General features: G+C 41.9%; 1 protein-coding gene across 3 annotated transcripts in view; it reads left to right on the top strand.

The window, feature by feature from the left end:
* Positions 1-22,401, top strand: part of LOC106587766 (C-myc promoter-binding protein) — a 223,466-nt gene extending 201,065 nt beyond the window's left edge. For 2 of the 3 annotated variants that reach the window (XM_082969800.1, XM_082969801.1), the window contains exons 30-35: positions 9,484-9,664; positions 9,797-10,057; positions 11,621-11,738; positions 14,800-14,962; positions 17,099-17,163; positions 17,398-22,401. In XM_082969800.1, the coding sequence (XP_082825926.1) occupies positions 9,484-9,664; positions 9,797-10,057; positions 11,621-11,738; positions 14,800-14,962; positions 17,099-17,163; positions 17,398-17,534 (925 nt within the window). In that variant the 3' untranslated portion in view covers positions 17,535-22,401. Of the gene's footprint in view, positions 1-9,483; positions 9,665-9,796; positions 10,058-11,620; positions 11,739-13,497; positions 13,859-14,799; positions 14,963-17,098; positions 17,164-17,397 lie in introns of those variants that run through there. The other variant, XM_082969802.1, reaches the window with a different exon arrangement.
* Positions 22,402-22,447: the final 46 nt, after the last annotated feature.

The raw sequence follows: 22,447 nt of genomic DNA on the forward strand, positions 1-22,447 counted from the left end.
CTACACACTACACACTACGCACTACACACTGCACTACACACTACACACTATACACTACGCACTACACACTACACACTACACACTGCACTACGCACTACACACTACGCACTACGCACTACACACTACACACTGCACTACACACTACACACTATACACTACGCACTACACACTACACACTACACACTGCACTACACACTACACACTGCACACTATACACTACACACTACGCACTACACACTGCACACTACACTATACACTATGCACTACACACTACACACTACACACTACACACTGCACTACGCACTACACACTACACACTACGCACTACACACTACACACTACACACTGCACTACACACTACACACTATACACTGCACACTACACTACACACTACACACTGCACTACACACTATACACTACACACTATACACTACACACTACACACTGCACTACACACTATACACTACACACTGCACTACACACTATACACTACGCACTACACACTACACACTACACTACACACTATACACTACGCACTACACACTACACACTACACACTGCACTACACACTACACACTATACACTACGCACTACACACTACACACTACACACTGCACTACACACTACACACTATACACTACGCACTACACACTGCACTACACACTACACACTGCACACTATACACTACACACTACGCACTACACACTGCACACTACACTATACACTATACACTACACACTGCACTACACACTATACACTACGCACTACACACTACACACTACACACTGCACTACACACTACACACTATACACTACGCACTACACACTACACACTGCACTACACACTACACACTGCACACTATACACTACACACTACGCACTACACACTGCACACTACACTATACACTACACTACACACTACGCACTACACACTACACACTGCACACTGCACTACACACTGCACACTATACACTACACACTACGCACTACACACTGCACACTACACTATACACTATGCACTACACACTACACACTACACACTACACACTGCACACTAAACACTGCACACTACACACTGCACTACACACTACACACTACACACTGCACTACACACTGCACACTACACACTGCACTACACACTATACACTACACACTACACACTGCACTACACACTGCACACTACACACTGCACTACACACTACACACTATACACTACACACTACACACTGCACTACACACTGCACACTACACACTGCACACTACACACTACACACTGCACACTACACACTGCACACTACACACTGCACACTACACACTACACACTGCACACTACACACTACGCACCAACCCCTGTCCCACCACCATCCTCTCAGATAAACCCTAGTCTACCCCCCCTAGCCTACCACCCCTAGCCTACCACCTCTAGCCTACCACCCCTAGTCTACCCCCCCAGCCTACCACCCCTAGTCTACCACCCCTAGCCTACCACCCCTAGTCTACCACCCCTAGTCTACCACCCCTAGCCTACCACCTCTAGCCTACCACCCCTAGTCTACCCCCCTAGTCTACCACCCCTAGCCTACCACCCCTAGCCTACCACCCCTAGCCTACCACCCCTAGCCTACCACCTCTAGCCTACCACCCCTAGCCTACCCCCCCTAGTCTACCCCCCCTAGTCTACCAACCCTAGTCTACCACCCCTAGTCTACCACCCATAGCCTACCACCTCAAGCCTACCACCTCTAGCCTACCACCTCTAGCCTACCCCCCCTAGTCTACCCCCCTAGCCTACCACCCCTAATCTACCCCCCCTAGCCTACCCCCCCTAGCCTACCACCCCTAGTCTACCACCCCTAGTCTAACCCCCCCAGTCTACCCCCCCCTAGTCTACCACCCCTAGTCTACCCCCCCTAGTCTACCACCCCTAGCCTACCACCCCTAGCCTACCACCCCTAGCCTACCACCCCTAGCCTACCACCTCTAGCCTACCACCCCTAGCCTACCACCCCTAGCCTACCACCCCTAGCCTACCACCCCTAGTCTACCCCCCCTAGTATACCCCCCCAATCTACCACCCCTAGCCTACCACCCCTAGCCTACCACCCCTAGTCTACCCCCCCTAGTCTACCCCCCCCCAATCTACCACCCCTAGTCTACCACCCCTAGCCTAGTATTCTCTCTCAGTTAGTCTCCTGAGATTATTAGTCAGTATTAGTATAGTGGTAGTGTTCTCTCTCTCAGTTAGTCTCCTGAGATTATTAGTCAGTATTAGTATAGTGGTAGTGTTCTCTCTCTCTCTCAGTTAGTTTTCTGAGATTATTAGTCAGTATTAGTATAGTGGTAGTGTTCTCTCTCTCTCTCAGTTAGTTTTCTGAGATTATTAGTCAGTATTAGTATAGTGGTAGTGTTCTCTCTCTCTCAGTTAGTTTCCTGAGATTATTAGTCAGTATTAGTATAGTGGTAGTGTTCTCTCTCTCTCTCTCTCTCTCAGTTAGTTTCCTGAGATTATTAGTCAGTATTAGTATAGTGGTAGTGTTCTCTCTCTCTCTCTCTCTCAGTTAGTTTCCTGAGATTATTAGTCAGTATTAGTATAGTGGTAGTGTTCTCTCTCAGTTAGTCTCCTGAGATTATTAGTCAGTATTAGTATAGTGGTAGTGTTCTCTCTCAGTTAGTCTCCTGAGATTATTAGTCAGTATTAGTATAGTGGTAGTGTTCTCTCTCTCTCTCTCTCTCTCTCAGTTAGTTTCCTGAGATTATTAGTCAGTATTAGTATAGTGGTAGTGTTCTCTCTCTCAGTTAGTTTCCTGAGATTATTAATCAGTATTAGTATAGTGGTAGTGTTCTCTCTCAGTTAGTCTCCTGAGATTATTAGTCAGTATTAGTATAGTGGTAGTGTTCTCTCTCTCTCTCTCTCTCTCAGTTAGTTTCCTGAGATTATTAGTCAGTATTAGTATAGTGGTAGTGTTCTCTCTCTCAGTTAGTCTCCTGAGATTATTAGTCAGTATTAGTATAGTGGTAGTGTTCTCTCTCTCTGTTAGTTTCCTGAGATTATTAGTCAGTATTAGTATAGTGGTAGTGTTCTCTCTCAGTTAGTTTCCTGAGATTATTAATCAGTATTAGTATAGTGGTAGTGTTCTCTCTCTCTCTCAGTTAGTTTCCTGAGATTATTAGTCAGTATTAGTATAGTGGTAGTATTCTCTCTCTCTCTCTCTCTCAGTTAGTTTCCTGAGATTATTAGTCAGTATTAGTATAGTGGTAGTGTTCTCTCTCTCTCTCTCTCTCAGTTAGTTTTCTGAGATTATTAGTCAGTATTAGTATAGTGGTAGTGTTCTCTCTCTCAGTTAGTTTCCTGAGATTATTAATCAGTATTAGTATAGTGGTAGTGTTCTCTCTCAGTTAGTCTCCTGAGATTATTAGTCAGTATTAGTATAGTGGTAGTGTTCTCTCTCTCAGTTAGTCTCCTGAGATTATTAGTCAGTATTAGTATAGTGGTAGTGTTCTCTCTCTCTCTCTCTCTCTCAGTTAGTTTCCTGAGATTATTAGTCAGTATTAGTATAGTGGTAGTGTTCTCTCTCTCAGTTAGTCTCCTGAGATTATTAGTCAGTATTAGTATAGTGGTAGTGTTCTCTCTCTCTCTCTCTCTCTCTCAGTTAGTTTCCTGAGATTATTAGTCAGTATTAGTATAGTGGTAGTGTTCTCTCTTAGTTAGTCTCCTGAGATTATTAATCAGTATTAGTATAGTGGTAGTGTTCTCTCTCTCAGTTAGTCTCCTGAGATTATTAGTCAGTATTAGTATAGTGGTAGTGTTCTCTCTCTCAGTTAGTTTCCTGAGATTATTAATCAGTATTAGTATAGTGGTAGTGTTCTCTCTTAGTTAGTCTCCTGAGATTATTAGTCAGTATTAGTATAGTGGTAGTGTTCTCTCTCTCAGTTAGTTTCCTGAGATTATTAGTCAGTATTAGTATAGTGGTAGTGTTCTCTCTCTCTCTCAGTTAGTTTCCTGAGATTATTAGTCAGTATTAGTATAGTGGTAGTGTTCTCTCTCTCTCTCTCTCTCTCTCAGTTAGTTTCCTGAGATTATTAGTCAGTATTAGTATAGTGGTAGTGTTCTCTCTCTCAGTTAGTCTCCTGAGATTATTAGTCAGTATTAGTATAGTGGTAGTATTCTCTCTCAGTTAGTTTCCTGAGATTATTAATCAGTATTAGTATAGTGGTAGTGTTCTCTCTCTCAGTTAGTCTCCTGAGATTATTAGTCAGTATTAGTATAGTGGTAGTGTTCTCTCTCTCAGTTAGTTTCCTGAGATTATTAGTCAGTATTAGTATAGTGGTAGTGTTCTCTCTCTCAGTTAGTCTCCTGAGATTATTAATCAGTATTAGTATAGTGGTAGTGTTCTCTCTCTCAGTTAGTTTCCTGAGATTATTAGTCAGTATTAGTATAGTGGTAGTGTTCTCTCTCTCTCTCTCTCTCTCAGTTAGTTTCCTGAGATTATTAGTCAGTATTAGTATAGTGGTAGTATTCTCTCTCTCTCTCTCTCTCTCAGTTAGTTTCCTGAGATTATTAATCAGTATTAGTATAGTGGTAGTATTCTCTCTCAGTTATTTTCCTGAGATTATTAGTCAGTATTAGTATAGTGGTAGTGTTCTCTCTCTCTCTCTCTCTCTCAGTTAGTTTCCTGAGATTATTAGTCAGTATTAGTATAGTGGTAGTGTTCTCTCTCTCTCTCTCTCTCTCAGTTAGTCTCCTGAGATTATTAATCAGTATTAGTATAGTGGTAGTGTTCTCTCTCTGTTAGTCTCCTGAGATTATTAATCAGTATTAGTATAGTGGTAGTGTTCTCTCTCTCTGTTAGTTTCCTGAGATTATTAGTCAGTATTAGTATAGTGGTAGTGTTCTCTCTCAGTTAGTCTCCTGAGATTATTAGTCAGTATTAGTATAGTGGTAGTGTTCTCTCTCTCAGTTAGTTTCCTGAGATTATTAGTCAGTATTAGTATAGTGGTAGTGTTCTCTCTCTCTCTCTCTCTCAGTTAGTCTCCTGAGATTATTAGTCAGTATTAGTATAGTGGTAGTGTTCTCTCTCAGTTAGTTTCCTGAGATTATTAGTCAGTATTAGTATAGTGGTAGTGTTCTCTCTCAGTTAGTCTCCTGAGATTATTAGTCAGTATTAGTATAGTGGTAGTGTTCTCTCTCTCAGTTAGTTTCCTGAGATTATTAGTCAGTATTAGTATAGTGGTAGTGTTCTCTCTCTCTCTCTCTCTCAGTTAGTCTCCTGAGATTATTAGTCAGTATTAGTATAGTGGTAGTGTTCTCTCTCTCAGTTAGTTTCCTGAGATTATTAGTCAGTATTAGTATAGTGGTAGTGTTCTCTCTCTCTCTCTCTCTCTCAGTTAGTCTCCTGAGATTATTAGTCAGTATTAGTATAGTGGTAGTGTTCTCTCTCTCAGTTAGTTTCCTGAGATTATTAATCAGTATTAGTATAGTGGTAGTATTCTCTCTCTCAGTTAGTCTCCTGAGATTATTAGTCAGTATTAGTATAGTGGTAGTGTTCTCTCTCTCAGTTAGTTTCCTGAGATTATTAGTCAGTATTAGTATAGTGGTAGTGTTCTCTCTCTCAGTTAGTCTCCTGAGATTATTAGTCAGTATTAGTATAGTGGTAGTGTTCTCTCTCTCTCTCTCTCTCTCTCTCTCTCTCAGTTAGTCTCCTGAGATTATTAGTCAGTATTAGTATAGTGGTAGTATTCTCTCTCTCTCTCTCTCTCTCAGTTAGTTTCCTGAGATTATTAGTCAGTATTAGTATAGTGGTAGTGTTCTCTCTCTCTCTCTCTCTCTCTCAGTTAGTTTCCTGAGATTATTAATCAGTATTAGTATAGTGGTAGTGTTCTCTCTCTCTCTCTCTCTCTCAGTTAGTTTCCTGAGATTATTAGTCAGTATTAGTATAGTGGTAGTGTTCTCTCTCTCTCTCTCTCTCTCTTAGTTAGTCTCCTGAGATTATTAGTCAGTATTAGTATAGTGGTAGTGTTCTCTCTCTCTCTCAGTTAGTTTCCTGAGATTATTAGTCAGTATTAGTATAGTGGTAGTGTTCTCTCTCTCTCAGTTAGTTTCCTGAGATTATTAGTCAGTATTAGTATAGTGGTAGTGTTCTCTCTCTCTCTCTCTCTCTCAGTTAGTTTCCTGAGATTATTAATCAGTATTAGTATAGTGGTAGTGTTCTCTCTCTCAGTTAGTCTCCTGAGATTATTAGTCAGTATTAGTATAGTGGTAGTGTTCTCTCTCTCTCTCAGTTAGTCTCCTGAGATTATTAGTCAGTATTAGTATAGTGGTAGTGTTCTCTCTCTCTCTCTCTCTCTCTCTCTCTCTCAGTTAGTCTCCTGAGATTATTAATCAGTATTAGTATAGTGGTAGTGTTCTCTCTCTCTCTCAGTTAGTTTCCTGAGATTATTAGTCAGTATTAGTATAGTGGTAGTGTTCTCTCTCAGTTAGTTTCCTGAGATTATTAGTCAGTATTAGTATAGTGGTAGTGTTCTCTCTCTCTCTCTCTCTCAGTTAGTTTCCTGAGATTATTAGTCAGTATTAGTATAGTGGTAGTGTTCTCTCTCTCTCTCTCTCTCTCAGTTAGTTTCCTGAGATTATTAATCAGTATTAGTATAGTGGTAGTGTTCTCTCTCAGTTAGTTTTCTGAGATTATTAGTCAGTATTAGTATAGTGGTAGTGTTCTCTCTCAGTTAGTTTCCTGAGATTATTAGTCAGTATTAGTATAGTGGTAGTGTTCTCTCTCTCAGTTAGTCTCCTGAGATTATTAGTCAGTATTAGTATAGTGGTAGTGTTCTCTCTCTCTCTCTCTCTCTCAGTTAGTTTCCTGAGATTATTAATCAGTATTAGTATAGTGGTAGTGTTCTCTCTCTCTCTCTCTCTCTCAGTTAGTCTCCTGAGATTATTAGTCAGTATTAGTATAGTGGTAGTGTTCTCTCTCTCTCTCTCTCTCTCAGTTAGTTTCCTGAGATTATTAGTCAGTATTAGTATAGTGGTAGTGTTCTCTCTCTCAGTTAGTCTCCTGAGATTATTAGTCAGTATTAGTATAGTGGTAGTATTCTCTCTCAGTTAGTCTCCTGAGATTATTAGTCAGTATTAGTATAGTGGTAGTGTTCTCTCTCTCAGTTAGTTTCCTGAGATTATTAGTCAGTATTAGTATAGTGGTAGTGTTCTCTCTCTCAGTTAGTTTCCTGAGATTATTAGTCAGTATTAGTATAGTGGTAGTGTTCTCTCTCTCAGTTAGTCTCCTGAGATTATTAGTCAGTATTAGTATAGTGGTAGTATTCTCTCTCAGTTAGTCTCCTGAGATTATTAATCAGTATTAGTATAGTGGTAGTGTTCTCTCTCTCAGTTAGTCTCCTGAGATTATTAGTCAGTATTAGTATAGTGGTAGTATTCTCTCTCAGTTAGTCTCCTGAGATTATTAGTCAGTATTAGTATAGTGGTAGTGTTCTCTCTCTCTCTCTCTCTCTCTGTTAGTTTCCTGAGATTATTAATCAGTATTAGTATAGTGGTAGTATTCTCTCTCAGTTAGTCTCCTGAGATTATTAGTCAGTATTAGTATAGTGGTAGTGTTCTCTCTCTCAGTTAGTCTCCTGAGATTATTAGTCAGTATTAGTATAGTGGTAGTGTTCTCTCTCTCTCTCAGTTAGTCTCCTGAGATTATTAGTCAGTATTAGTATAGTGGTAGTGTTCTCTCTCTCTCTCTCTCTCAGTTAGTCTCCTGAGATTATTAGTCAGTATTAGTATAGTGGTAGTGTTCTCTCTCTCTCTCTCTCTCAGTTAGTCTCCTGAGATTATTAATCAGTATTAGTATAGTGGTAGTGTTCTCTCTCTCAGTTAGTTTCCTGAGATTATTAGTCAGTATTAGTATAGTGGTAGTGTTCTCTCTCTCAGTTAGTTTCCTGAGATTATTAGTCAGTATTAGTATAGTGGTAGTGTTCTCTCTCTCTCTCTCTCTCTCAGTTAGTCTCCTGAGATTATTAGTCAGTATTAGTATAGTGGTAGTATTCTCTCTCTCTCTCTCTCTCAGTTAGTCTCCTGAGATTATTAGTCAGTATTAGTATAGTGGTAGTATTCTCTCTCTCTCTCTCTCTCAGTTAGTCTCCTGAGATTATTAGTCAGTATTAGTATAGTGGTAGTGTTCTCTCTCTCAGTTAGTCTCCTGAGATTATTAGTCAGTATTAGTATAGTGGTAGTGTTCTCTCTCTCTCTCAGTTAGTTTCCTGAGATTATTAGTCAGTATTAGTATAGTGGTAGTGTTCTCTCTCTCTCTCAGTTAGTTTCCTGAGATTATTAGTCAGTATTAGTATAGTGGTAGTATTCTCTCTCTGTTAGTCTCCTGAGATTATTAGTCAGTATTAGTATAGTGGTAGTGTTCTCTCTTAGTTAGTCTCCTGAGATTATTAATCAGTATTAGTATAGTGGTAGTGTTCTCTCTCTCTCTCTCTCTCTGTTAGTTTCCTGAGATTATTAATCAGTATTAGTATAGTGGTAGTGTTCTCTCTCTCTCTCTCTCTCTCTGTTAGTTTTCTGAGATTATTAGTCAGTATTAGTATAGTGGTAGTGTTCTCTCTCTCTCTCTCTCTCTCAGTTAGTTTCCTGAGATTATTAGTCAGTATTAGTATAGTGGTAGTGTTCTCTCTCTCAGTTAGTCTCCTGAGATTATTAGTCAGTATTAGTATAGTGGTAGTGTTCTCTCTCTCTCTCTCTCTCAGTTAGTCTCCTGAGATTATTAGTCAGTATTAGTATAGTGGTAGTATTCTCTCTCAGTTAGTCTCCTGAGATTATTAGTCAGTATTAGTATAGTGGTAGTGTTCTCTCTCTTAGTTAGTCTCCTGAGATTATTAGTCAGTATTAGTATAGTGGTAGTGTTCTCTCTCAGTTAGTCTCCTGAGATTATTAGTCAGTATTAGTATAGTGGTAGTGTTCTCTCTCAGTTAGTTTCCTGAGATTATTAGTCAGTATTAGTATAGTGGTAGTGTTCTCTCTCTCTCTCTCTCTCAGTTAGTTTCCTGAGATTATTAGTCAGTATTAGTATAGTGGTAGTGTTCTCTCTCTCTCTCTCTCTCAGTTAGTCTCCTGAGATTATTAGTCAGTATTAGTATAGTGGTAGTGTTCTCTCTCTCTCTCTCTCTCTCAGTTAGTCTCCTGAGATTATTAGTCAGTATTAGTATAGTGGTAGTGTTCTCTCTCCCTCCTCATTGGGGTTTCTGTTGGATTACATGACAACTCATTAGAGAATGTGTCTGAAGTAGCCGCCTACTGATACTATCTGCAATGGAAAACAGGAGCTTCTCCTGGCCCTAACACCTGGCCCTAACACCTGGCCCTAACACTGGTGTGTGTGTGTGTGTGTGTGTGTGTGTGTGTGTGTGTGTGTGTGTGTGTGTGTGTGTGTGTGTGTGTGTGTGTGTGTGTGTGTGTGTGTGTGTGTGTGTGTGTGTCCATCCCCAGGCTGTCGTCGTCCAGGGCCCAGTGTATAGAGATCCCTACAGAGCGGTGCCAGGGGGCCCTGTCCCCAGGGTCAGCTATGGTGCGGAGTGTCAGTGCCTTTGACCCCATGGAGGAACCAACTCGACTCAACCACAATGTACCCACTACAGGCAGCCTGCCCAGCCGACTCAACGAAGCCAGCGTGAGACAGACCCCCAAAACACACACACACACACATACATTCTTACTTGATTATCGTTATGTATCTGTAGTGGTCGAGGACCACCCACAGCCTAACTTCTCAACTTTAACCCCTGACCTTTAACCCCCCCAGGACCCCCTGAGTGTTGATATGGAGTGGCGTCTCCACCACCCAGAACCAGTCACCGTACCCTACCTGAGTCCCCTGGTGCTGTGGAAGGAGCTGGAGTCCCTGCTGGAGAACGAGGGAGACCCTGTTATCACGGTGTCAGCCGTGGTGGACCACCATCCTATCATCTACTGGAACCTGGTTTGGTCCTTCAGACGTCTGGACCTGCCCAGCAACCTGCCTGGACTCATACTGACCTCAGAGCACTGTAACAGGGGATCTACGGTAGGGAACACTGTCTATACATTCCCTGTCTATACATCTCACCCCTTATTCCCTGTCTATACATCTCACCCCTTATTCCCTGTCTATACATCTCACCCCTTATTCCCTGTCTATACATCTCACCCCTTATTCCCTGTCTATACACCTCACCCCTTATTCCCTGTCTATACATCTCACCCCTTATTCCCTGTCTATACATCTCACCCCTTATTCCCTGTCTATACATCTCACCCCTTATTCCCTGTCTATACACCTCACCCCTTATTCCCTGTATATACATCTCACCCCTTATTCCCTGTCTATACACCTCACCCCTTATTCCCTGCCTATACACCTCACCCCTTATTCCCTGTCTATACATCTCACCCCTTATTCCCTGTCTATACATCTCACCCCTTATTCCCTGTCTATACATCTCACCCCTTATTCCCTGTCTATACACCTCACCCCTTATTCCCTGTCTATACATCTCACCCCTTATTCCCTGTCTATACATCTCACCCCTTATTCCCTGTCTATACACCTCACCCCTTATTCCCTGTCTATACACCTCACCCCTTATTCCCTGTCTATACACCTCACCCCTTATTCCCTGTCTATACACCTCACCCCTTATTCCCTGTCTATACATCTCACCCCTTATTCCCTGTCTATACACCTCACCCCTTATTCCCTGTCTATACACCTCACCCCTTATTCCCTGTCTATACACCTCACCCCTTATTCCCTGTCTATACAGCTCACCCCTTATTCCCTGTCTATACACCTCACCCCTTATTCCCTGTCTATACACCTCACCCCTTATTCCCTGTCTATACATCTCACCCCTTATTCCCTGTCTATACATCTCACCCCTTATTCCCTGTCTATACATCTCACCCCTTATTCCCTGTCTATACACCTCACCCCTTATTCCCTGTCTATACAGCTCACCCCTTATTCCCTGTCTATACATCTCACCCCTTATTCCCTGTCTATACATCTCACCCCTTATTCCCTGTCTATACACCTCACCCCTTATTCCCTGTCTATACATCTCACCCCTTATTCCCTGTCTATACATCTCACCCCTTATTCCCTGTCTATACATCTCACCCCTTATTCCCTGTCTATACATCTCACCCCTTATTCCCTGTCTATACACCTCACCCCTTATTCCCTGTCTATACAGCTCACCCCTTATTCCCTGTCTATACATCTCACCCCTTATTCCCTGTCTATACATCTCACCCCTTATTCCCTGTCTATACACCTCACCCCTTATTCCCTGTCTATACATCTCACCCCTTATTCCCTGTCTATACATCTCACCCCTTATTCCCTGTCTATACATCTCACCCCTTATTCCCTGTCTATACATCTCACCCCTTATTCCCTGTCTATACACCTCACCCCTTATTCCCTGTCTATACAGCTCACCCCTTATTCCCTGTCTATACATCTCACCCCTTATTCCCTGTCTATTCGTCTCACCCCTTATTCCCTGTCTATACGTCTCCCTCCAGATATATTGTCATTGAGCTAGTGTGTGTGTGTCTCATATCTGTCCCTGTCCTTCCCCAGGTCCCTCGCCACTGGATGTCAGAGGACAGTAAACACGTGTTGATCCAGATCTTATGGGATAACCTCAAGCTGCACCGGGATCTCATCCAGCCGTTTTACATCCTCTGGAACACACAGAGTAGGTCACGGTCTACAGCAGGTCCTGAAACCGTCTCAGTGTAATGCATTAAGTCACAGTCTACAGCAGGTCCTGAAACCGTCTCAGTGTAATGCATTAAGTCACAGTCTACTGCAGGTCCTGAAACCGTCTCAGTGTAATGCATTAAGTCACAGTCTACAGCAGGTCCTGAAACCGTCTCAGTGTAATGCATTAAGTCACAGTCTACAGCAGGTCCTGAAACCGTCTCAGTGAAATGCATTAAGTCACAGTCTACAGCAGGTCCTGAAACCGTCTCAGTGAAATGCATTAAGTCACAGTCTACAGCAGGTCCTGAAACCGTCTCAGTGAAATGCATTAAGTCACAGTCTACAGCAGGTCCTGAAACCGTCTCAGTGTAATGCATTAAGTCACAGTCTACAGCAGGTCCTGAAACTGTCTCAGTGTAATGCATTAAGTCACAGTCTACTGCAGGTCCTGAAACCGTCTCAGTGTAATGCATTAAGTCACAGTCTACAGCAGGTCCTGAAACCGTCTCAGTGTAATGCATTAAGTCACAGTCTACAGCAGGTCCTGAAACCGTCTCAGTGAAATGCATTAAGTCACAGTCTACTGCAGGTCCTGAAACCGTCTCAGTGTAATGCATTAAGTCACAGTCTACAGCAGGTCCTGAAACCGTCTCAGTGTAATGCATTAAGTCACAGTCTACAGCAGGTCCTGAAACTGTCTCAGTGAAATGCACTAAGTCACAGTCTACAGCAGGTCCTGAAACCGTCTCAGTGAAATACATTAAGTCACAGTCTACAGCAGGTCCTGAAACCGTCTCAGTGAAATGCACTAAGTCACAGTCTACAGCAGGTCCTGAAACCGTCTCAGTGAAATGCATTAAGTCACAGTCTACAGCAGGTCCTGAAACCGTCTCAGTGAAATGCACTAAGTCACGGTCTACAGCAGGTCCTGAAACCGTCTCAGTGTAATGCATTAAGTCACAGTCTACAGCAGGTCCTGAAACCGTCTCAGTGTAATGCATTAAGTCACAGTCTACAGCAGGTCCTGAAACTGTCTCAGTGAAATGCATTAAGTCACAGTCTACAGCAGGTCCTGAAACCGTCTCAGTGAAATGCATTAAGTCACAGTCTACAGCAGGTCCTGAAACCGTCTCAGTGTAATGCATTAAGTCACAGTCTACAGCAGGTCCTGAAACTGTCTCAGTGAAATGCATTAAGTCACAGTCTACAGCAGGTCCTGAAACCGTCTCAGTGAAATGCATTAAGTCACGGTCTACAGCAGGTCCTGAAACCGTCTCAGTGAAATGCATTAAGTCACAGTCTACAGCAGGTCCTGAAACCGTCTCAGTGAAATGCATTAAGTCACGGTCTACAGCAGGTCCTGAAACCGTCTCAGTGAAATGCATTAAGTCACGGTCTACAGCAGGTCCTGAAACCGTCTCAGTGAAATGCATTAAGTCACAGTCTACAGCAGGTCCTGAAACCGTCTCAGTGTAATGCATTAAGTCACGGTCTACAGCAGGTCCTGAAGCCGTCTCAGCACCTTGTTTTATCAAGGAACACATAAAGCCATAAGTCTATATTTTACTGTGGTTTTAAGAGCATATCTGTATGAATTGTGGATGTCTTGTAGCCTTTTTGTAGCCTAACTTTGGCAGATGGAAGAGCTCTGAACCATGGGCAGCTATGTAGCAGCCATTTTGGATCTCTGTGTACTGTAATGTCTGGGAGCTAACAGAGGTCTGTTGTTCTCTCTGTTCTCTGTCTTTTAGGGCTTAATTGTGCTCTGTTGTTAGACAGTGAGTGTTCTCTTTAGGACTCGACAGCTGAGTCCTCTCCTTTGTCTCTGTGTGTCCTGTCTGTTCTTCTCTGCTTTGCTGCACTCTGTTTGTTCTCCTTGTAGTCATTTGGAAACCCTGTTTCATTTTCTCTGTCCTCAGTATCTTTATGTGGTTGAAATGCATCGCTGTATTGCTGTTTTCCACTTGCTTGACAGCCTGAGAATTCTGTGGGCTGTCTTTGATTGAATTGTCTAAATAATGTTGTTTCTAGAGATTCATTTTCTTCAGTCCTTCCAACATTTTAATGTGTCTTCGTCTAGCTGGATCTCAAATACACTCCTGTATTATACACTCCTGTATTATACACTCCTGTAATATACACTCCTGTAATATACACTCCTGTATTATACACTCCTGTATTATACACTCCTGTATTATACACTCCTGTAATATACACTCCTGTAATATACACTCCTGTATTATACACTCCTGTATTATACACTCCTGTATTATACACTCCTGTATTATACACTCCTGTAATATACACTCCTGTATTATACACTCCTGTATTATACACTCCTGTATTATACACTCCTGTAATATACACTCCTGTAATATACACTCCTGTATTATACACTCCTGTAATATACACTCCTGTAATATACACTCCTGTAATATACACTCCTGTATTATACACTCCTGTATTATACACTCCTGTAATATACACTCCTGTATTATACACTCCTGTAATATACACTCCTGTAATATACACTCCTGTATTATACACTCCTGTAATATACACTCCTGTAATATACACTCCTGTAATATACACTCCTGTATTATACACTCCTGTAATATACACTCCTGTATTATACACTCCTGTATTATACACTCCTGTAATATACACTCCTGTAATATACACTCCTGTATTATACACTCCTGTAATATACACTCCTGTAATATACACTCCTGTATTATATACTCCTGTAATATACACTCCTGTAATATACACTCCTGTAATATACACTCCTGTAATATACAGTCATGTAATATACACTCCTGTAATATACACTCCTGTATTATACACTCCTGTAATATACACTCCTGTATTATACACTCCTGTATTATACACTCCTGTATTTGAGAATGGGTTAGCATCTGTGGTTTACTGTGTGTGTGTGATCGGTCTTGCATACCTACGTGTGTGTGCACGTGGACACGTTTGTTCTATATGAAGTGTGTATTAGTGTAGCCTACATATCTATCTTTCTGACCCCGGACCCCTGCCTCCAGGTGTGGGCTACCCGTTGTGTCGTCCTGTGAGCGAGGCGGAGCATCCGTTTGGGGAGGAGCTACTCCACAGCGTGGTCAAGAGCATCCAGAGGAACGACGTCTCTCGACCAATGGGACAGCTCCTACAGCTGCTGGGGCAGAGCCTGGGGGTCAAGAGGCAAAGGTCAGGGGTTACACATTGATAACGCCATTGTCCAGGGGCATGTTCAGGAGGATGTAACGCTACTGAAACATTCAGATAGAGATGTGCCATGTAGAACAGACATGATTGTCTGTCAGGGTAAAGAATCATCAGCTCTATTCGTCCTATTTCTATCTGCAACATTCAGAGCGCTTTCGCTCATCCAGATATTTATATGTACAGTTGAAGTCGGAAGTTTATATGCACTTGGGTTGGAGTCATTAAAACTTGTTTTTCAACCACTCCACAAATTTCTTGTTAACAAACTATAGTTTTGGCAAGTCGGTTAGGACATCTACTTTGCGCATGACACAAATCATTTTTCTAACAACTGTTTACAGACAGATTATTTGACTAGTAATTCACTGTATCACAATTCCAGTGGGTCAGAAGTTTACATACACTAAATTGACTCTGCCTTTAAACAGCTTGGAAAATTCCAGAAAATGATGTCACGGCTTTAGAAGCTTTTGATAGGCTAATTGACATTATTTGAGTAAATTGGAGGTGTACCTGTGGATGTATTTCAAGGCCTACCTTCAAACTCAGTGCCTCTTTGCTTGACATCATGGGAAAATCAAAATAAATCATCCAAGACCTCAGAAAAAAGATTGTAGACCTCCACAAGTCTGGTTCATCCTTGGGAGCAATTTCCAAATGCCTGAAGGTACCATGTTCATCTGTACATACAATAGTACGCAAGTATAAACACCATGTGACCACGCAGCCGTCATACCGCTCAGGAAGGAGACGTGTTCTGTCTCTTAGAAATGTATTTTCTTTGGTGCAAAAAGTGCAAATCAATTCCAGAACAACATCAAAGGACCTTGTGAAGATGCTGGAGGAAACAGGTACAGAAGTATCATATCCACAGTAAAACAAGTCCTATATCGACATAACCTGAAAGGCCGCTCCAAAACCGCCATAAAAAAGCCAGACTACGGTTTGCAACTGCACATGGGGACAAAGATTTTTGGAGAAATGTCCTCTGGTCTGAAACAAAAATAGAACTGTTTGGCCATAATGACCATCGTTATGTTTGGAGGAAAAAGGGGGAGGCTTGCAAGCCGAAGAACACCATCCCAACCGTGAAGCACGGGGGTGGCAGCATCATGTTGTGGGGGTGCTTTGCTGCAGGAGGGACTGGTGCACTTCACAAAAAAGATGGCATCATGAGGAAGGAAAATTATGTGGATATACTGAAGCAACATCTCAAGACATCAGTCAGAAAGTTAAAGCTTGGTCGCAAATGGGTCTTCCAAATGGACAATGACCCCAAGCATACTTCCTAAGTTGTGACAAAATGGCTTAAGGACAACAATGTAAAGGTTTTGGAATGGCCATCACAAAACCCTGATCTCAATTACATAGAAAATTTGTGGGCAGAACTGAAAAAGTGTGTGCGAGCAAGGAGGCCTACAAACCTGACTCAGTTACACCAGCTCTGTCAGGAGGAATGGGCCAAAAACAATTTTAAAGTCAATGCTACCAAATACTAATTGAGTGTATGTAAACTTCTGACCCACTGGGAATGTGATGAAATAAATAAAAGCTGAAATAAATTTTCTCTACTATTATTCTGACATTTCACATTCTTAAAATAAAGTGGTGATCCTAACTGACCTAGGACAGGGAATTTTACTAGGATTAAATGTCAGGAATTGTGAAAAACTGAGTTTAAATGTATTTGGCTAAGGTGTATGTAAACTTCTGACTTCAACTGTACATATTCTCATTCACACCTTTAGATTTGTGTGTATAAGGTAGTTGTTGGGGAATTGTTAGATTACTTGTTAGATATTACTGCACTGTCGGAACTAGAAGCACAAGCATTTCGCTACACTCGCATTAACATCTGCTAACCATGTGTATGTGACCAATAACATCTGCTAACCATGTGTATGTGACCAATAACATCTGCTAACCATGTGTTTGTGACCAATACAATTTGATTTGAGTTGAGTCAGTTGGTGTAAATATAGCAAGGTTGGAAAAAGGTTAAGGTCAACATTAAGGATCATTAGCCCCTTTAATGTGAAAGACAGCCGGTCAGCATGCTGCTATCTACTGGAACTAGTCTGCTAAATGTCCTCTGTATCATCTAACATCCCTCTGCAGGAGTCTGTACAGAGACATCCTCTTCCTGTGTCTGGTGGCTCTGGGAAAGGACAACATTGACATCGGTAAGTTTGCTTTCATTGTGCTAGTAGTTTCAGAAGTACTGTAGTGTACTCACAGCCAACTACTCTTCAGGTGCAAGGCACAAAAATGTCATCTAGAAGTCAACCCATACACTGTTGAATGCTCCTGCAGTGTACTGCAGCGCTTTCACTAGAAGGTCTTCAGTTTAAATGACATTTAAATCAGTGTTAAACATCGATGTGTTAATCTCGCCTCACTCTTCCTCCTCCCTCCAGACGCTTTTGACCGTGAATACAAGATGGCGTACGACCACCTCAGCCCCAACCTGGTGAAGCTGACGCACAACTGCGACCGTCCGCCCAGCGCTGGGGTCATGGAGTGTCGCAAGACCTTCGGAGAGCCCTACCTCTGAACTCTGACCCCTTTAGCCCTGACGTGTCAGCCTCCACCCGGCCAGTCACCTCCGTCACTCAGCATAGCACAGCCGTGGGTAACACACGTGGGTAGCACACATGGGTAGGGTTCAAGAGATCTTTGTGTCCATGAAAGCGCTGTATAAAATCCATGTATTACAACGGTGGCTTTCCCAAAGAGGACTGAGGGTTGCTTTAAAGACGAGCTCAGGAATCCCTTTAGAAAGACTTCCAGAATGTGAGCTTGTTGACAGCGTGATGTTTTGGGTCATGTCCGTCACCTGTGAGAGATGTGACGGGGATGACCAGAGACTAACGGAGCTGACCGACCAGGGTGTTATTATGTAGTCTGACTAGTCTCACAAAAGGGATGTTTTTAAAATCCCATGTCATCAGCTGGTTGTAGAAGGTTCTGGACATACCACTCTGGATGGAGGGAGATCATACTCATGAACTTAACAACGGTTTCACACATTTTGACATGTTCTATTTCGGGGTATCTTGTACAAATTGTTACATAAAATACAAAATGTACTTTATATACGACAGTAGTAGTAGTAGTAGGGACCTTTTATAAAACAACATTTGTATTATATAGTCAAATATAGAGACTAATATAAGCAATATTTTACTTAACTTGAATTCTATTTATACAAAGTAAGCCTTTTATTTATTTTAGTCTGTTTTATTTGTTTAGATGGATGTACTGTCTTCATGTCAGTTTAAACATCCATTCCCGTCCTCCTGTGGTTGATGGATGTACTGGCTTCATGTCAGTTTAAACATCCATTCCTGTCCTCCTGTGGTTGATGGATGTACTGGCTTCATGTCAGTTTAAACATCCATTCCTGTCCTCCTGTGGTTGATGGATGTACTGGCTTCATGTCAGGTTAAACATCCATTCCTGTCCTCCTGTGGTTGATGGATGTACTGGCTTCATGTCAGGTTAAACATCCATTCCTGTCCTCCTGTGGTTGATGGATGTACTGGCTTCATGTCAGTTTAAACATCCATTCCTGTCCTCCTGTGGTTGATGGATGTACTGGCTTCATGTCAGGTTAAACATCCATCCCTGTCCTCCTGTGGTTGATGGATGTACTGGCTTCATGTCAGGTTAAACATCCATTCCTGTCCTCCTGTGGTTGATGGATGTACTGGCTTCATGTCAGGTTAAACATCCATTCCTGTCCTCCTGTGGTTGATGGATGTACTGGCTTCATGTCAGTTTAAACATCCATTCCTGTCCTCCTGTGGTTGATGGATGTACTGGCTTCATGTCAGGTTAAACATCCATCCCTGTCCTCCTGTGGTTGATGGATGTACTGGCTTCATGTCAGGTTAAACATCCATTCCTGTCCTCCTGTGGTTGATGGATGTACTGGCTTCATGTCAGGTTAAACATCCATTCCTGTCCTCCTGTGGTTGATGGATGTACTGGCTTCATGTCAGGTTAAACATCCATTCCTGTCCTCCTGTGGTTGATGGATGTACTGGCTTCATGTCAGGTTAAACATCCATTCCTGTCCTCCTGTGGTTGATAGATGTACTGGCTTCATGTCAGGTTAAACATCCATCCCTGTCCTCCTGTGGTTGATGGATGTACTGGCTTCATGTCAGGTTAAACATCCATCCCTGTCCTCCTGTGGTTGATGGATGTACTGGCTTCATGTCAGGTTAAACATCCATTCCTGTCCTCCTGTGGTTGATGGCTGTTAGAAAGATCTAGTAGTATTTACAGTGAGTAGTGTAACTGTACCTGTTACTGTACCACTCTAATGTCCATGGTAAACTGAACTAAGCTGGTTTGAAGTATTGTATCAGTGAGGGCATTCAAAGATTCACTCAAAACAACTAAAGTCGCTTTAAAACTGCCAAAATGTTGCGATAAATACTCAATTTCCGCTGCACTTTACAACAGATGTTGTTGTTGACAAGACGTATCCCGAGTATGGATTGATTCGTTTTGATCAACAAAATATAAATATCTATTACAGAAATACCCATACTGAGTCGAATACTTTGACGTTTACAAAACTGATTGACCACTGTTTCTGTTTTTAAAGTAATGTGCGACTGTAAAACAGACTTTGACATCTTTGTCACAACATGCTGTATGAATCGGCTCCTCAGATATCAGTATTAATATCATTAATGTGAAAGTACCTTTTTAAAGTACCTTCAAGTTAAAGTTGGAGTACCTTTGAGGACCTCTGTGTACTGTTAAGAACATGTAGTTACCCTTTTGATATATGGAGGGAATATTTCTACAAGACAGTAGGTTCCGTGTTTCATGCCCTTTCATATTCTCTGTACCACCTATACGTGTGGGCTTCTCTTCAGGTGTTATAAACTGTGAATAGTGGGTTATGACAGGGAATTTACAAGGAAAGTATGGGTTGTTCAATAGTTTTGAGGTAACTGTCTGTTCCCCTTCAAAAACCTTTTTTAGATTTTAATTTATGTGTTTTAGAACCAAAAAAGAATAATCCAAAACGGTACGATGGTACAGTGTATATACTGAACAAAAATATAAACGCAACATGTAAAGTGTTGGTCCCATTTTTCATGAGCTGAAATAAAAGATCCCAGAAATGTTCCATATGCACAAAAAGCTTATTTCTCTCAAATCAAATTTTGCGCACAAATTTGTTTACATCCAAATTTGTTTATCCTTTGCCAAGATAATCCAAATCAAGAAGCTGATTAAACAGCATGATCATTACACAAGTGCACCTTGTGCAGGGGACAATTAAAGCCCACTCTAAAATGCGCAGTTTTGTCACACAACAGAATGCCACAGATACCTCAAGTTTTGAGGGAGTGTGCAATTTGCATGCTGACTGCAGGAATGTCCAACAGAGCTGTTTCCAGAGAATTGAATGTTTATTTCTCTACCGTAAGCCACCTCCAACGTAATTTGTCAGTACATCCAACCGGCCTCACAACCGCAGACCACGTGTAACCACGCCAGCCCAGGATCTCCACATCCGGCTTCTTCACCTGCGGGATTGTCTGAGGAGGAGGGGGGGGTGCTGAGGAGTATTTCTGTCTGTAATAAAACCCTTTTGTGGGGAAAGAATTATTCTGTTTGGCTGAACCTGGCTCCCCAGTGGGTGGACTTGGCTTCCAAGTGGGTGGGCCTATGCCCTCCCAGGCCCACCCATGGCTGCGCTGCTACCCAGTCATGTGAAATACATAGATTCGGGGCCTAATGAATTTATTTTAATTGACTGATTCCCTTCTATGAACTGTAACTCAGTAAAATCTTTGAAAGTGTTGCATGTTGCGTTTATATTTTAGTCCAGTCTAGTTCTGTTAAGGAGCTATAAGTCCAGAGTTGGGGTTCAGAAAGAATGATTCAGACCATTGATGTGTCAGTAAATCCAGAGTTGGGGTTCATTCCATTTCAATTCCAGTCAATTCTCTTCAATGCTTTTCAATTTGAATTTGGTTTGTTTCTAAATTGACCAATTTGAAATGGAATTGAGCCCGACTCTGACTGAGTCACTCCAGTCACAAGTTGTATTCCCAAACCGGAGGCCAGTTCAGATCTGGTTTCTAACCCACGTTAAGGACGTCAGGCCGACACAACGACGTTCAATAACTTGATACATCCTCAAAAGCTTTAGATGTGATCCTATGTCTGTGTTCATCTATATACTGTATACAGTGTTGTGTTTTTCTTCCATACAAGGTACTATATGAGTAACAACCTACGTTGGGTTCATTGTTCAGCAGCACAACTGAATGTTCAGTGGCACATGACATGCAGTCAAAACCTTTATTTGGGGGAAATGAAAGAAGAGGTTGAAGTATCAGGACCTCGGTACAGTGGCTATGATGACATAGCTGTTTATACCTGGCGTGTTATACTGATGATACCAAGTCCAGCCTTTGGCCATGTATTGTCTTCAGTTCATTTTAAATCATGTTTGGTGATTTTATGCACCTGAACATAGATTATGATGCTTTCAGTTGTGTGAGTCCACTTGAACACTTGAAAATCCTCCCAGGTTGAAGTACGCAGCAACACCTCTCTCTCTTCCAATTCAGAATGAAATCATTGAAGTACCTTTTATGACGTCATAATGTCCCCCCCTTTTAACAGATACGTTAAACACCAATCCTGGCCGACTACAATGTAGACGGAACGTCACCAGCACATCGGTGACCTCCAATTACAATGTAACAACAGACTGATGTCATTGGCTAGAAGAGGACCTCATTCAAGAAGGGTCCAATGAGAGCTGGCCACTTCAATGACTGACAGCTGAGAGCACCAATCGCAGAATAGCGCTACTATGCAAACATGAAACGGACGTGGCTATTTTGAAAGCTAAAGATTGTTACCAACCAACCAAGCGGTTAAGAGAGACCTGGACTGTCAAAAATATCACTCATGAATATCAGCAGTGTCAACAACTTTAAATCGTTTTGTTGTCAATCTCTGCAGATGAAGGGCTCTATTCAATCCGCGTGGCGGAAGTTCAGTTTTGCAGGGTGATTGAAATGTAAAGGCTGTGTTCCTGCTTTAGCAGAGAGTGCATTGACGGTAAACGGTGCGTATGGCCGCTCCATGGGAAATGACCTTTACATTTCAATCACAGAATCTCTCACACTTCACTTCTACAGACTGAATAAAGCTCTAGAAGGTTATTAATCGTGTAGAAGGAAATGTCCAAACAAAATGTGTCATTGTATAACGTTTGATCTGCTCTTCGTAGAGAAGACATTTTGTAAAATGTTTCTAGTGTTGTGTACAGCTGTGTATGACGGGTCTGTGGATCTGATGATGAGATGAATAATGAAATGTTGACTGGATCTTCAGAATTGTCTCGGACTGGAAATAAAATCACTTATACCGTGGCCAATCCTGTGTGTTTCTACACTGGGATTAAATCACGTCTGGGAT

This window comes from Salmo salar, chromosome 26 (assembly GCF_965601325.2).
Source record: "Salmo salar chromosome 26, fSalSal1, whole genome shotgun sequence".
Lineage (NCBI taxonomy): Eukaryota > Metazoa > Chordata > Actinopteri > Salmoniformes > Salmonidae > Salmo > Salmo salar.